At 33.9% G+C, this 18002-nt stretch overlaps 1 protein-coding gene across 5 annotated transcripts in view; it reads right to left on the bottom strand.

The window, feature by feature from the left end:
* Nucleotides 1-1825: 1825 nt before the first annotated feature.
* Nucleotides 1826-18002, bottom strand: part of SPIN1 (spindlin 1) — a 47479-nt gene continuing 31302 nt past the window's right edge. For all 5 annotated transcript variants that reach the window (XM_026703928.2, XM_026703923.2, XM_026703925.2 and 2 more), the window contains 4 exons: nt 13238-13286; nt 11819-12072; nt 9201-9434; nt 1826-5289 (listed from right to left, as the gene is read on the bottom strand). In XM_026703928.2, the coding sequence (XP_026559713.1) occupies nt 5090-5289; nt 9201-9434; nt 11819-12072; nt 13238-13263 (714 nt within the window). In that variant the 5' untranslated portion in view covers nt 13264-13286 and the 3' untranslated portion in view covers nt 1826-5089. The remainder of the gene's footprint in view (nt 5290-9200; nt 9435-11818; nt 12073-13237; nt 13287-18002) is intronic.

Genomic DNA, 18002 nt, shown 5'->3' with positions numbered 1-18002 from the left:
CTGCAGTCTCAAAATGGAAGGTGGGGGGGAACAAGAAATTTGGGATAACCGCACCCTAGAATCTCCCAGGATATATCTAATAGCCTAGACAATTATCACTTTAGTTTGGCGAGATTCTGGCCATTAGGTGTAAGCAAATAAAAGGATAGGATTCCAGTGGATTTCACTGACTTCACTGACTGTCTCTCGGCTTGGGTCTAAAAGAAAAGCCACTTTAAAATGCATTCAATAGTCATTCACCCAGCTGTTCTCACATTTGCACTCAGATTATGGATTCAATACAGGCATACATTTAAAAAAATAGCTTCCTAGATCATTATTAAATAGTTGTATGCAAAAATGTTGGCACTGACGAATAGTGTGTTTCAGTGAATTCCCCCCACCCCCTAAAGAAAATGTATCTTAAACATGCTCAAATTCATCTGGGAATATTTTTAAGATATCCCCAATCTCACTAGATTCTGGCTGGTGAGTATATAATGCAACAGAGTTTTTTAAAGATAGCACAAAATAAATCAAAATAGCGGTAGCTGTAGTGCCTGTAATAAATTAGGTTTAAAGGCATGCATCCTTTTTACTTGCTTGCTTAATGCAAGATTGTTTGGAGCTGCAGGGAAATGTTCTATGAAATGGGAGCTACCACAGAGAATGCTTGTAGAACATGCTGGATGTTAGTTTGAAGCCCAAGAAAAATGTCTGCAAACTGGCCATATATGCAAAACAGAATTCCAGATTACTGCAAATAACCAACTGGAAGATTACTATTTGTCTATAGGCCCATAATACTTGTATAAAAATAATTTGCATGAGAAAGTTGTCAGGAGAGAAACCCTTCTTCCAACTTCAATGCCTAAGATTTATTTACAGAAAAGAGTAGAGAATGTGAAAAGAACATCTTGTCTTGTATCAGTGAAGAATCTGAAGCTGAGAAGAAATTTGATGTTTCAATTAATCAATAATCTAGGAATATCTGTAATATTAATTTAAATGAGCATTTATTTGGAGCTTACTATAGTTCTTATTTCATATTGCATTTTTATTCTGTATGTTCTGTAAACTGCCTGGAGTGCAATTTGTTTTTAGCAATAGCTAAATTTCATAAATACCTCCAAATCAACCATGAAGCATTTACAGGTAAAGAGAGAAAGGTTTTGGTGTAGTCTTCACAGTCCCCAGGCTTGAATATTATTGATACATGTACATGCAAACGGTCCTAAGAATAATTTGATATTAGAGGAATTTCTGTAAGGAAGAGGGGAAAAATCCAAATAGCAAGATGTCTGGTTGCAAGAAACATTTGGGAGCCTTTATTTCTGCCAAAGACGTTACAAAGGAGTTGTGATTTAAGTGGTTTCCAACTGCCATGGTCACTTTTTTGAACCTGCAAATTAGTATTTAAACTTTGTACATCCAGATGTATCAACTTTTGTCCACTTGAGGATTCACTTGAACGTACAATTTCATGAAGGATGCCTACATGTTTGTATACAACTTTATATTGTTTAACTATAATGCAGGGACAAAGTAATGAAACATTTTTTCTTTTCAGTTGTTTGGTTTCAATAATTTAAATAATGCAGCTCAGCTGCTGACCTATTGCATTTAACTTAAATGGGTTAGTGTTTTGACTGACTTTTTAAAATAACATATTGCCTAATATTTATCAGCATTTATCGGCATAAATAATTTTTCATTGCTAAAATAGTTTAATTACAAAATGGAATAATTTTTTTAAAAGTTCATTTTAATTATAAAATGGAAGAGATTTCTCTTCAATTTGAACACATCACATTTGTCTTATGAGAACAAGATTTACAGTCGTAAGTTGCACATAAAGGGTTTATTTTAAATGTTTTAAGGATAGAGTTACATCATAATTATAAAAATTACTTACAGAATTAAGTAACAGATTTAAAGATTTAAAGTGTTTATACTTCTAAATGCAGAGAACAGGGAACTGTCTACATCATTAAAAAAATGAAAATGAAACCAAGTTCTAGAGATGAAGTCATTTACCTAATTTTAAAATGTGAACACGAAGACCTTTGAACTATACACATAGCAAGAACCATCCAAATTGCACTAATGATGAAAAATATAAAAAACCACAGCATTTCCAAGGAACCACACATTTTCTTTTTGTATTTTTTTGGTTCTTTGAAATGGTTGCAATTAATATATCCATGGAGAAGTCTTAATTTTTAAAATGCACCAATTTAAGGAAGTTAAAAATTATCCAGCAAAAATAGCTTTTTGCACTATTGCCTGGGTTTCTAATGTGATTCTATTTCATCACAATTTAGGATTTGGCACAAAAAAAGCCTAGTACTAATTTGAACTAATTTTTATTTCTTTTTGAACAAAGTACATGGTCCCTTCAAACGCTGCATGACACATACAACTGGAAAGTTACCTCCTGTTGGCACTATGTTTGCCTCACCAGTGCATTTAATCCTACTACCACCGTTAAAACAGCACAATAAGCAAATTCACAAAAAAGAAAAACAAAATAAAAAAACCTAAACATTTTTTAAACATGCAACTTTAACTTTCTTACATTGAACATTCTACCTTCTAAGCATGCAAAAAAGGGATGGTCTGCATTTAAGTTTTGTCTTAAAATTTTACAGGGCAGCCTGACATCACATAAAACACACAATATACAACACTACAGCAGGTAAATGGAGAAAGGCCAGTAACTTTTATACACAGATCCATAGCTTGTGCCACCACAAGCTTGTGATAATTTGGAAACCGATGCTGAATCCCTGGAGCAAGGGACCAACATTAGTTACCAGGGTGACAAGCACTGCATGCAGATCTGAAATATGAGCCTAAAATGAAGCCCAAAACAGATGGGCAGGGTATAAAATTAAGTCCCTAGCTCAAAAACAGAAAAAAGGTGGTCAAGCTATCAAAAAAAAAGCAGACAATGTGGACACTTAAAAACCCATAAAATTTATACAGAATATAGATTACTCTAAACTGGCAGAATGCGGTGTATTATTAAGAGACTTGCAGAAATCACCTCATCACAAGCTCTTTGAACATGATTTTTTCGTTCTACTTAATCCTTAGCAAGTATCTTGAGATATACTCTGGATTCATAGTTTATGTAGCCCACAATTCAAAGTACTACATTTACATGTTTCTCTTGTGTATGTTTAATACACACTCATTCTTGTGCCACAAATATCAACTTGGGCTCATGGAGCCAGGCTCAGCTTTGAGATTTACATGCAGGACTCTAAAGAGTCAATAGAAAACATACAGATCTGCTGGATGAAAAACACTGGGTCGCAAATCTGCTCACTTTGTTCAAGAACACAGGAACATCATGACTCAGGTACTCAGGGCTTTAAAAACTGCATTGGAAAAGCTCTTCATGGAAAAGACAACAGCTTGCCTTTGGTTGCCTGTGATGAAATACTGGACATAATGCAATAGTAGCAATGGTCAAGAAATTTTAGGATACTATTTATATATGGTGAGTATTACCATTAAAGAACGTAATGAGGCACAAGCCTTAAGGCTACAATATGAATTCAGGCAAAACTAAAAAAAAAAAAAAGTTTAAATTGCATGGAGTTTAATATGCATACTCACACCAGAGGTAAACTTAACCTCAAAAAGCTGATCAGCAACACTTTCTAAAACTCCTCAGCCTTGTAGTTAAGCAAAGAGGTTTGGTTGAAAGCAGTCCTTCAGTCACTGCAATGCCCCGCCTCAATTTGGTTGCTGTTATGATATTTTCCACTGATTCGTTTAAAAAGTTGCCACACCAATCTACCACTTTACAAAAAAAAAAAAAAAAAGACCCAAGAATGAATTCTGAAGCTGCAGGCGCCTTATTTACATCCATCCTCGGCTGCAGATGGCTGAACCATGGAGACTGCCTAGCTTCCGTTAGGTAGTGCACCATTAGCATGCAGAGCCCTAGTGTTCTTTTAATGTAGTTCACATTAAACAGCATACCTCAAGCAAATACAATGTACAGCACAAAAGGCGACAATAGGTTGGAATTGCACGTCTTGTCTGGACTCACCCAAAGAAGAAAGGCCAGGAGAAAAAAAGGTAGAAGCCTTCTTTAGCAGAAGATAAGGAAACAAGAAGGAATGCAGTATATCAAAATAGAAGGCAACAGATGACTTTCTTTCTCGGTAAGACAAGCCTTTAATGTATGAGGACTCTTGTGAGGTTTGTCATTACATGTAACAGATTTTAGTCCACATACAAGAATCTAAGTTGCTAGATTTGATAGACACCCAATAGTTGCTGTGTAGTATTCTTTAATGTTAACATGAATGACTAAGCTGCTACGGCACCAAGCACCTGGGTTCTGTTAAAAGTTAACAAAAAATCCTACAACAACAATATTGAGAACTGAAGGCATCCTTGCTTTAATTTTATCCAGGTCCTACATTTGATAAACACTTGCTCTGCATTTTTCTGATCAACTGCATCATATGTATACCATATTCTATTATCCTGTAATTAAAATGTACAACATTCTCATATAACAGAAGCGTAATAGTATCTGGAACATAGGACACTGATATTAATTGGTTTAGGCACTCCTTAACACTGCTTAAAGTAGTTTTAATCATCTCTGCCCAAACCCCAAAAACAAGGACGTAATATGTTTAATACAAGAAAACTTAATATTACATACAGGAAAGCAATTTAATATCAAGCTACACTTGCATTGGCAGTTGAAAAGTTAAGTGAAAAGCCAAGGGAAAGATATAATTGGGGGAGGGGGAGAAATCATATTAATGATTACATTGCTAGGTTCTTTTACACAGCTTGAATTTGCAGCTGCTGGTTTTTTTTGTCCTAACTTTGTCCAGATACCCACCCACCCCAACAAGACTTCCTCTAAGAAAAGGAATTCCCCTACATAAAATGTGTCATGTTCACATCAAAGTCTATTTGTACAGTTCACAATGGAATAATTTTCCTGGCAGAGATTGTGGGCTCGCAGGGACATCTAAGCTTTCAAATAAACTGGAAAGCAGTTAAGTCTTCTGTGTCTACAAATTTTACATTGAAGGTTCCACAAGTTTGGCAAAAGTTTGCTTGGTGGCATCTAGGATGTCTTCACCAAATCATAGACATAAATATGGAAATCATCATCAAACTTGATGAAATAGACAGAGGGTTTGGCTTCAACTTGATGAATGACCATGCCAGTCCTTTTTGAGCCATCTTCTTTGGCATATTCCACTTGTTTTCCAACTAGGCTGTCTACAACTTCTCCAGGTTCCCGCTCTGCTGGAGGTGAATCGTCTAAAAAGACAAAGTTTATATTAAGACACAACAGTGTTTATCATAATGTATCCTTCTTAAGTACATTTCTTCATGACAATTATCTATGTTACCACTGTCAATTTATTTACTTCTAGTGATAAGCAGAAGACAAAATGTTTTTTTTTTTCAAAAGAGAAGTTGCTTCTTTACAAATGAAAATAAAACACCAGGAATATATTATTGCAAGAGATCCATTTCTAGCACCTTAAAACAAAAGCTACATTTATGGCACAGACAGAATGGATGTTCTCAAAATTTTATCAATGACTAATTGGATTGACTGAGTAGGTAATGTCTTATTCAAATGAATAATTATGTAACCTGGGTAAATATATTCTACTTCATGAAGCATAAGCCAAAATTTCAAATGTCAACATTATTTCTCTTTAAACTCAGGGTCAACAGTCCAACAAATTCTTATTTAATATAGATTAAAATATTGCCTAGTATAGAAAATAAAAAGTGATATTTGTTAATTTTCTTGTTAGCTGTTCATAATTCATTTTAAAAAAACCTAGCAACTTCACATTAAGTTTGTTCTTAATAATATATAACACATTAAAATGTTTTAAACTATATGAGTATTTTACAGAAAGATATTATCAATATTTCATATATATATTTAATACATTTAATGGTCCAAAAGTATCTTCTTATGGCCTGACCATTAACGATCCCTCTACCAAACCACCTGGTTTTGACCTTTTTCTGGTTGAAATTGAACATAATTAGGTGTGATACTGGAAGAAGTTTCTCTGCCCTGTATCAGTGGGAATGGAAAGATTCCTCTTGTTGCGATTGTGGTGCTAATATGCAAACTATTAAGCATATTGTACAAGATAACCCATGCTGTACATTCTGTGGTTCTCTAGAAAATCCACATGAAGTAATGCCAGATGCAATAGTCTGGATAGCTGAATTAGAAATCCAGTTATGAGGCCACTGCCATATCCCCATGGAAGTTTTACTTATAATTACAGAAAATGTGTATATTGTTTACTTCTGTTCTGTCACGTTCTCATCATATGCTAAATAATAACAACCAATTTAACCTATGCTTACTAAGTCTAAAATGCTAAAATAATGGAGCATTAATAGACAAATAATCTATTAAGATAATATTACAATATATAATAAACATGTATGACATAGAGTACATAGGAACTTACTATTTTCAAATCATATTTTTTAAAATAAAATGACATAACATTATATTTTTGTAGTAATAATCATTCTACTATCACAAGATATACTTGTTAATAAAAGTAATGGCAATTTTCATGCCCTAAGAAAGTATATGCTTACAGTACTTTCTATTTTTCACTTTGATGCATCTCCAAAATATACATTAAAATTATCGTTGTTTAGTCACAAAATTTTAATCAAACTCAGTAATAAAACTCTCCTTCTCTTGGGCATGAAGTTATTCCATCCATACTAAAAAAAAGTGTTCAGCCTCCCAAACATGACCAACATCTAAGACCATAATTATTATCTTTGGCAATTATTAGGTAGATTTATTATTTTGATGGTTAAAAGTATTTAGCTTGTATGTTTGTTCTTTTTCAGTCTAATTTTTTTAAATATTCTTATTTAGTAAAAAAGAAAACCAAAACAAATTAAACGACCAGTTCAAGATTATGTATATACTAAGTATGTGACAAAATAGTTGTCGTACCTGCTCTGAATGTTTTAAATGTAGACTATGCTTTAAAAAACAAACACCTCGTTTCATTGTGCCAATAATCATTTGATCTTTGTAGATGCTTCTGCTTAAAAACAATTGAGTACATGATTCCCCAACACCCCAAGCAAGGATGGTGAGGCAATCTACTCTGCATATATGTGAAATTCTCTCTCCCTCAGACACAAATATCCATGCATACTTTCACTGGATTCTCACATTTTTATTTTGCAATGCAATTCATAAATAAAAGCACAAAATGATATGTATGTTTCCAGGAAAGACCGAAAGCTGATGTAAAAATGGGATGCTGGGAAAAAAACAGAAAAAGTAATTGAGCTGGAAAGATTCACCAATTCCCAAACAGTAATTTCTTAACCTAACAAATATTCTAATCAAACTTAATAGGCCTAAAAGTTACTGCAGTGTGTCTAATATTTCCATCTCTTTCTTTAAGCTTCAAACTGACACAATAAACAATGAAGTCTTTGAATAAGTCTTTTTTTAGCCACAGGAAGCTTTGCAATAAAGGAAGCAAATTTGTATTCAGTTGCAAGAGAAGGCAATAATAAGGGTATCTTCCCACCATGCTCTCTTCAAGCTGAAATATTCCACTGGAAATTAAGTCACAGACGTGGATGGCAAACATAGAACGTTAAATGCTAGTGACTTATCTTTGAAAGTACACTTGGAGTCAAGCCCAGCACATGTCATGGAAAAAATCCAAAAACAAAACATTGTTTTAAGAAATCACAAAAGGTGAAGTCACTTACTAAAGAAAATCATTCACTTTGCAATTATTATGCATATACCATAAAAACATCAAAATTGCTATAAACAAGTCTGCAATAAAACATGGCTATTTTTTTTTTTTTGAGAACTGTGGTAATTTGAGGAACTGTTGCTGGCACTAAGTTACAAACAACTGTGTTATTAAAAATCATAAATACCTGCATCACCAAAGGCAAACTGGTGATACTGCAAGGGCTTGTTCCAGAAGCTGACCACAACCTGAAAGTGACTCCTGGTCCCCATTTCTTTTCAAGCCTATAGTATTTCACTTTCAAGAGAGCCCCTCTCATGTGTCCCCATTACACAAAGCACAGTCAGTTTTGCAAAAAAAGCTTGTATCTTTCCTGCTTTTTCTCTCCCATCCTGGGTAAGGTCACACACTGTTTTTCTCTGAAGAAAATCTCCTATGAATTAAGCTCACAACACATGGTGACTTAATGGGTACATCCGTATTATTTTTTGGCAGTGATGTAGAAATGGTTTGTCATTACCTTCTAGGAGTATTTTTCATCTTCCCAATCTTGTTTATAGCTCTAGAATTTCTATTGGTCTCCCAGCAAAGTACTATGTCTAACTGCTTTGCTTTTTGAAGATCAGCCAAGGTTAGCTCAATGGTGCTGATTGCAGTAACAGTGCTGCCATACCTTCTCATTATTTCCAACAGCCTCCCTTTAAGCCCCACCCCCTTTAAGATATTCACAGCCTCACTAGTATTGTTTTTTGTCAGTCCTTTAAGGGCAGGTCACAAAACAAATATTATTTCAGGAAAACTCTTTATTATACTAAGTTCAAATAACAGAATCTTCAAAGCCTGACCATATTTATCCCATCTTACTATCTTGAATTTCTTTCTTACTCTTCTTTCTATCTTGGACTAGGCAAATTTTTCTGCAAGTCCCTTTTAATGGTTCTCTCCTTTGTTTTTCCGCTTAATGGCTCTTGTACACATAAGTACTACATTCATTTACATGATTTTTTTGCAAGCTTCATCTTTCCTTATTCCCAAATAGTGGAATCTGAATTTTCCTATAGCTGGATGTAAATATAGGACACAAGGTAGTGTTATATTCCATAAAGGAAAAGGAAAATAGAAATTTAAGAACTTTAAACACAATCTAGATAATTATTCATATGCCATAGATGTGAATACTACCACTGCAGCAGTCAATTCTCTCTTGTCTTCCCTTCCAATTAAGTATTTGTCATAGAAGCCTAAAGATTCATTTTGACTGCAGAACATTCAAAACGTGCAACAATTGTGTTGAAGAACCTTTCTGTTCTCCACTTTGTGTAGTTCTCAGATCTGCTCGCAAGAATTATTCTTTGTTTTAGCGATAAAATTTATTCTCAAAAGTCCTGTATTCCAGAACACTTTGAGAATTTTAAATTGATTTTTATGTACAGATCAACTTACTGGAATCAGGCATAATACGGAGATCGCCTTCTTTGTAGTCATCTAAGAGCTGGTACATGTACAAGACAGGATCCTTTTCATAGGTGATATAAAACCATGTCTTCATTATAGGTGCTTGAGCCAAAACCATTCCCCTCCATTCATCTTTTGAGCCATCTTCTGTCTCAAACATATGCTCTACTGCTTTGCCAATCATTATGTCTGCCAGGTGAGCATCACTGATCCGAGACGAAGCTGAAAGATCCAGTTCAATGCTTGGTTAACATTATAAGCTATACACATTTTACTTGGATGCCAGAAAAATAGTATAAATGCAGCCATTGAGCATTTAGCAAACCTCAAAACTAGATAAATACTTGATTTTACTCAAGAATTTATTCAAGATTAACATAATTAAAAATTCTCTGTATGGGATTTAAGGATATTCAGCAATCACTTAAAAGCTGAAGAAAGCACTTCTAATTAAAGTAAAATTTTGCATTAAGCACTGAATAAGATTCAATTTTAAATTTGACTTCAATAACAAAAAAGAAAAAATATTGAATTTTAATTTAATTTTAATAAGGATTTGTTAGGAAGTATTCATCCCACTCTACAACAGTTGAGGCCTATTAAAACATTTGCTGATGAATGAAAATGATTGTAGAGATGGGGCAAAATGGTGTGAAATTCAAATAAAGTGAACAAGACTGCATAAACATTTTAGGAAACAATCTATAACAGCTTATTGAATTATATTATCAGTATTTAAGATTCAGCAAGGATTGATGAATGTGATTTTGAGTCATTTCATTAGAAACAGTCATTACTGACTGAATTGAAAAAGGGAGCATTAGGATCTCAGAAATATATAGCAGCACATCTGACAGATCTCCATCCTGCTTCATATTAAGTAATAGTTTACCAGGGAGTCTTTATTCGGCCTCTAATAAAGGCCTCTATGCAGATTAAATCTTCTGGCAGTGATTTCCCATAAACAAAGATAGGCTGTGTTTTCACTAAATCATAGTCTGTTGTTCTATCTTGTACTAGACCTACTGGGATACAGTCTATATACAGTTCTTGCCATGGGTATTGGTATTGGCCGAAGGACGGTAGGTTGCTATCATGATTCCATTGAAAAACTTAACATATAGGTAATCATATGTAGAGATAAATCTAGAAATCTTGGAAAATCATATTCATCATAGAAGGCATCAGAGTAGTTCATCAGACTAGAAACTGTATAATCATAATATTGTGTCCAGATATAGGATTTGCTAATCCCAGCTATTGATTTGGCAATTTATGGTTGTAGCTACTTTTCCACTAAAACTCCAATTATTATTTGCATGGCAAATAATTCTAGAACACTGACAATAAATTCAGACTGAGCAAAGGTAGGGGAGAATTAGGAATTGGGGCTATTTACGGTTGATTCACTTTGCTCTTAGGGATGGGAGGCCAACCTGTTTGTGAAATTGCTTTCATGGAGGGCCTCTCTGAACATTTGTCAATGCAATAAATACTTTCAAAGAAGTGCATAGCTGTAATGAAAAGTAGACTAGCTTTTTTCAATACCATAACAATAACATCCTGCCTTTATATATTTAACTCATGATGGTAAATATACCTAATACTCTTGCTTCCTACTTTCCCCCAAACAAAGTCCTATGAGATAGATTGGACTGAAAAAGAGTGACTTTAAAACTGAAAAGTTTCCCGGCCAACTTTCACGGATAAGGGATCCCTAGAAAACCACAATCTCCTGGTTTTAGGCCAGTATCTTCATCACTATACAAAATTGGCTCTTTTTACAAATATTTCTTCCTGATTAAATTTCTGTAATTCTTCATTTTTAAGTTTTATTGATATATAGTACTTGCTTTTATAATGTAAAGACAGGCTGGCTCACATATATATTCAAAGAGTACTGAATGAATTTAAAATGTAATAGCCTGCTTATTAACGTGAGAGTCTTGTTGAGAAGAATATTAAAGCGATTCTATGAAATATATATGTGCACTCCACTTATACCTTGCATGAGTAAAGACAGAAGTGTGTACTTAACTGATATATTACAAATATTTCTTGCTTTATTTCTAGCCCCTTGAACACTCTATTAAGCGAGAACAGAGGCTATACATTTAATAAATAAAAAATGATTTATCTCAAGCTTGTTCAATTTTACCACAACCATTAACATTTATATCAATATTATTTGGAAGTGTTTTTCTTAGAAGCTAATTTAGTAACAAAAAAGGATTCTTCTGTTGGCCTTTACTATGTAAAGCTCATCCTTGAAAAGGTTCTCCAGGAAGATTTGGTAAAAATTTAGCAGAAGGGATAGGCTATGATTCTTAGCAAACTGGATGCATTTCTGGTTCTCTATTATTTGCCAATTTTTTATATTTTAATTTGCTTTGTGGGATATGAAAATGTTTATATTTGCACTTTAAACAGGTACTATGTTCAGTTGGCAGCTGTTCATAATGATATGTGGGGATTATTTTTAAATCAGTAAATTTTCTATCTAACATTCCCTGGGTGCAAAAAATCTTTATCCATTCATTCTATAGCCTATGACACTATTTGAACATTAACACCCAATGCTTCTAAGTCTCCATCAAAATACTTACCAACTCGGTCGGGAAGGACTTCAAGTGCTGAAACCCTCTCATCTTTGTGCAGTTCTAGTCCATAGACACAATCAAATCCATCGTATTTAATAAGGAAGAGAGAGGGGTTTACAGGAACCTGGTCTAGGACTGTGCCTTTCCACTGTGTCACAGGCCCACTCCCTTCTTTCCATCCATGTTGTATTCTGCAGCCTACAATATTTCTTCTGGGTTGAGAAATGGGTTTACTTGGTCCCACGTTGTTTCGATGCTTTCTGTATTTATATATAAAGCCATTAAGATTAAATACATTGAAAAATTGTATTATGTTGCAGAAGCTACTCAGAGTCACTTTGAACTGAAAGATTGGTAGCAAATCAATTTAATAAAAATATGAAGTATTTCATACTTAACTACTCTTTTCTATTAGGAAATGGAGTTATTTAATGCACATACATGGACACAATTTTCATCAAGGAATCAAGTCCACAGAACACTTGCAATACATTCAGTAAATGATATTATGGCTGTACCTACTTCCAAATATATCCTTATTTGAGAGATGAAGTTTTGGAACTTTCTAAAATTATTTCATGTGATTCTAGAATTATCCTGGAAGTGGACTCTGGCTGAACTCCAGAAAATTTCCACTTTAATGTAGCATTCTGATCTTGGCCAAGTAAACACTAGTCTTTTCTTAGAAATATAAGTTTTGTAACTAACGTAAATTTATTTTACCCATCTGGTTTCAACAGTATGTATTCCTGTATAATCTTGGGCTCCAAAGCATAACATTCTGTATTTATTAAAAACAGTGTGTCCCCCCACCCCATTTCTCCCCTGCAACTTGACAGATTTGTATTCTATCAAAAAAGCGTCCAGGGCTGGGAACACTTGAGACAATTTGGGTATATGAGAAATTACGGGCAAGGCTTTGGAAAACCTAATAGCCTTATATTTCCATGCTGAAAATTCCTTAATCTTGAATATATGAAATTTGATTTTAGAGGTGTAGAAAAACTTTACCATTCTTACCATGAATAACTAATGTTGCTTAACACGAATTCACTGTGGGTCATATAATAGTTTTTATTTCTTGATAAAACTATTATATAGCAGTAGGTTGAGATGGGATAAAAATACCTTTCAACTCTATAAGCATATCATTGTCTATTTTATGCACCTCATATTCTACATTCTTTAGCACATTCTTTTATCAATGATAAAATTGATATATTATAAAAGAGAACACAAGAGGAGATAAGTCTTCTCATAACTCCCAAGTTAGATAAAGAATAAAGTCTTAAAATGTCCAGATAACTTAGTTTTTTGAGAAGATTTGCAGATCGCACAATCAACAGCTACTCTTCACAAAACTCTACAATTGCAGCTCCCTCATAAAAAAGGAAAGCGTGAGATTAAAATGACAACACTACTTACTTGTGGGAAGCTCTTTTCTTCATCATGCTGGCAGAGACACCTGCATGCCCTACAAGAAAAAAAGCAAACAAGAACTAAGAGGCAAAGTTGCATGATGGGAAAGTTTAAACTTTATTCTTATTTCACAGAGTATTTGCTGTGGTTATACATAGAGCATATCAATCAAATCTAATCTATCTTATTTTAAACCAATCCCAGTGAATTAAACTTTTACCTCTGTCCCCAAAGATACTTGGTATTTTCATAATTCAAAATTAGGCTTGCCTGAATAAGAGCATACATTTTCTATCCCAACATTATGGATAACCTCCCCTCTTTTTAGAAACTGTAGAATAATCAGATTAAATTGTTATAAAGTTTGGTTCTTTAACATTCATGTTGCCAGATAATAGTCTGTTATTTGTCTCTCCCTAAATATAATCAGTCTCCAATGACAGAAGACAGAATCTGTAACTAGGTACACTTAGGCCCTCGAATAGAAAAAAAAAATCTTTTTTGTTATTAGTTAGACAATTTTCTTACACAGCTGTTTTGGTTTTCATACTGTTAAAGAACTAATTATCAAAGGTAAAACAGTACAATGGAACCTCGGGTCACGAACGCTTCTGTTCGCGACCAAATCGGGTGACGACCAGATTTTTTGCTTTTTTTGCTTCTGGTTGCGAACAGACCTTGGGGTGCGACGAAGCAAACCTGAAAATCGCCACAGCAATTTCCTCTTCAGCACTAATTTTTTTGGGTCCACACATGTGCAGATGGTTGTGCCCGAAATCAGGTTGTGACTGTAGTCCTGGAATGGATTACAGTCATGACCTGAGGTTCCACTGTATCAATTTTTGCAGTTCAAGAATATTTTGGGCTACCTCCATGATCACAATGAAAATATCTGATAAAACCTGAAATTATAGGAAATTATTTTTAAAACATATCGCAAATATGTCTTGCATATGGCGATGATTATTATGTATATGGCGATCATGTTCTAGAACTCTATGCATTGTTAATACCTTATAGATCTTGACCATATAAATCTGACCTATAAAAGAACAAGCCAACTATAGAGAAGCATTTATCCTGTCAAAACTTTTTCTTAATTTGAAAAGAGAAAGACAATATCCATTTTAGACAAATACTGTTGTTTTTGTAACCTGCACATAGTTGCTAAATGCTGGCATACCAACCTAGTCATTATACCAAAATAGATTTTTTAATGCAACCCTATCCATTTTACCATTTGTCTTTTATTCCAGACTTATTAGAATTTGTTGATGTTTTGGTCTATTCACAAATAATTTAGATTCTTTGGCTGGGTGCTGCAAATATAAAATAGTTTGACAGGTGGTTCTCCACTTAGGATTTTAATGATAGTTCTGTGATGGAATGTGCACCTGCAGCAGCAGAGGTTTTTTTTTTTTTGCCAATTCAGAATTGAGATCTGGATCAAGAGACTGCATAACCCTGAGAGGGGTGAGAAAGAAAGAGGTTAAGAATAGCCTCATACTCTCAGAATATATGTCGTAGCTTAGAAAATTATTGCTTTACTTTGGCAAGATTTTGCTTATTGTGTATAAGCCATCAAAGGACTGAACAAATTGGATGTGTCGGTCTCTTGGGCTTGAGCCTAATGGCTTCAAAGTTATAACAGCCTCAGAAAAAGTAACTTATAATCTAACCTTGAAGTTAAGACCATCCTACCATCCCTGCAGTCACATGATCACAATTCAGATGCTTGGCAACCAGCTTGCATTTATGAAACTTGCAGGGTCCCAAGGTCTCATGATCATGATTTGAGACTTTCCCAGATGACAAGCAAAGTCAGTAGGAGAAGCCAGATTTGCTTAACAGCCATGTGATCTGCTTAATGACCACAGTAAAAATAGCCTTAAAACTGGGTCCAGTCACGTGCTGACTTACTTAACTGCATTGCTTAGTGATTCAGTCCTTATGGTGGTCATAAGCTGAGGACTACCAGTAAAGCTCATAGGCATTTGTTGAGTACACTACTACTAACTTAATATTTAAGTTGTGTTGCACAAAATATTCAAGTATTTCAAAATTGGCAAAAATAGCATATTAAATGAAATTAATGATATCAAGAAATGTATTAACATATTCTGACAAGCTATTAAACATAATTAAGACTGCTTGGGCTAGGCCAAGTTATCTGCTTGAATAGTAATCCTTTTCCTTTACTTAAATTGGAAGCTAACAGACTTGCATTCAGAAAATATGCTCTTGAACCTTCTAAAGCAGTGGTTCTCAACCTTCCTAATGCTGGACCCTTTAATACAGTTCCTCATGTTGTGGTGACCCTCAACCATAAAATTATGGCTCGGTTCCTAAGACCATCGAAAATATGTGTTTTCCGATGGTCTTAGGCGACCCCTGTGAAAGGGTTGTTTGACCCCCAAAGGGGTCGCGACCCACAGGTTGAGAACCACTGTTCTAAAGAAACCCTTAATGTTATCAAGGGCATCAGCTGCAGTGCAATTTAGGATATGCCACACATTTTTTTAATATTAGAATTTTCATTTTTATCCCCAAAGACTGACTAAACCCAAAGATAAGATCAGTTAGGACAAAAATGCTGAAATGTATATATTAAGATACTGGTCTACAATCAAATGAAATCATGAACAGCAAGCAAACAATTCACTGCCTACTTTTTCAAAGCAAGATATCAGAGCCACAGCTTCGATATTCTAACATAGTTACTACTAATAGAACCATTTTTTATTAAAATTGTGCCAGACGTGTTGCTGAATACCTAACATTGTAGTTAAGATATAGCCCCAAATACAGCTTTGGAAAGTAATATATAGCTACTTGGAAGTTTAAGATGGGCCATGTGATGGAAAACACGTTATTAATATTCCTGTAGAACAGAAAAAAGACTTAGAATAAGCCTAGAAGATTTAGTAGCAACAACACAATAAGGAGACCCTATTATAAAAAGAGCTTGTCATATAATTCGAAGACATTAGTAAATTCTCTTATTATTCAACTTAAGGAATAAATGTTGCCTTTACATTTTTTGAGGGGTGGGCAAAAAGCCAGATGTTTTCATATTAGCAATAATATGCACCAGATAGAATTGCTATCATAGTTATCTAGTATAATTGGTTTCAGCGTTCACCAAAATTATTAAAGATTATCAACTGGCAGATTGTCACTACAATAAACAAGACAACTGATTTAATGTACATCACAATAATGCATTATTTTACATAATTACAAGGAAAGCAACTTATGGTAATACATCCAGCATTTATAGAATGGATATGGAAGGACTTGTCACCATTTTGAAAAAGTCATAGCATTTGGAACTTCTAAATAGAGAAAACAAAGTAAATGCAATGTGTGTTCTGATTATTATTTATCAAAATGTGCATCCTTATCTTCATTCACAAAACTATAAATGGATTGAAGCAATAACATATGTTGATACACAATATAAAACAGTACAGAAAGTTTCTATACAGATTGTCTCTAACACAATATTTTAATATTTAACTTATTTTATTTTATCACCTATTAACTGCCAATCTAACAAAGTATAATTATATTTCATTTTCCACTATTGGGTTTCAATCACTATCAGTTCCTATTCCATGCAAGTTTTATTTAAACCAGATATATTTATATTGTACTCTGATAATTACAAACCAACCAAATAGCAGATTTTTATACTGTCATTCATAAAAATTAGACAAACCTACTGCATTTTTTCTTCTATCAGAAATTCTCTTGTGGTTTTAGAGCAGGAAAATCAGTGGACCATGTTTTCTTAAGCAGTGGTCTTTTATTAGGATATTGAATTTAGTAGGCAGAACAATAAAGTGTACAGTAGGCCTAACATACAGTTGTAGGTGATTAGTTAAGAGTGCTGACTCATGCATGATGCAATCTACGCTATGATTGGTTGTTGTAAGTATAAAGGCGAATTGTCCCCTTTTTCCCTCCTTTTTCTTCTGTCTGTTCTATATACTGTTCAGATTTACCTCATGATATTCCTGTATTCCTGACTATTTTGTGTTCTTCCTTTTCTGGATGATGACAGTGCTGCAAATTTGAATGTTAAAATATATTTATATTTATACAAAAGACTACCAAGTTTGTGTCAATGTCTCTGACTTCACCTGGACAGCTGCTGTGCAATTTCCTGTCTATATATATATTTAGCCAGGTTGATTGGATAGTATAGAAGCAGCTAAATTCTGTGCATTTATTTGCTAGATCTGGGAAACTAGACACAAACCTAATACTAAGATTTAAACACTGGATTATAATTTTGTGATAATTTTTAAAAATTATTGTAATGAAGTTATATTATAATTTGGTATTTTATGTTCTTGTTTTATATTGATGTATACTGCAGCTATGATCAAAGTAAATATTCATGATAAATCACAAACATTTCCCTCATTTAAAATGTCAGTGCCTTTATCTCCTGTGATATAATTGCTTACTAATGGTGATTTCTTCTTCTTCTGGCTTACAACTGTTACAATCAATTATTACAAAAATAACTTGGCTATCCCGATAACGCTGGAATAATCTTGACCAATAAGGAATATTTATTTTAATTTTTATATCCCATGCATATATGCTTTGAATGGCTGTAGAGTTGTAATTGCAGGAATGTTCCAATCTCGGATGGCAAACCTCAGATAAAAAATGTTTCCAAGCAAATACAACTCAGGTAAACAAAGTCACTAATCTAAAGGAGGATTAGAGAGAGGAAGTAAACATATGTTAGACTTTA

The sequence above is a fragment of the Pseudonaja textilis genome, chromosome 2, assembly GCF_049901715.1.
Source record: "Pseudonaja textilis isolate UNSWEBS1 chromosome 2, rPseTex1.2, whole genome shotgun sequence".
NCBI lineage: Eukaryota > Metazoa > Chordata > Lepidosauria > Squamata > Elapidae > Pseudonaja > Pseudonaja textilis.
Note: the sequence above shows the minus strand (reverse complement) of the source record. Positions and strands in the feature narration are given on the sequence as shown.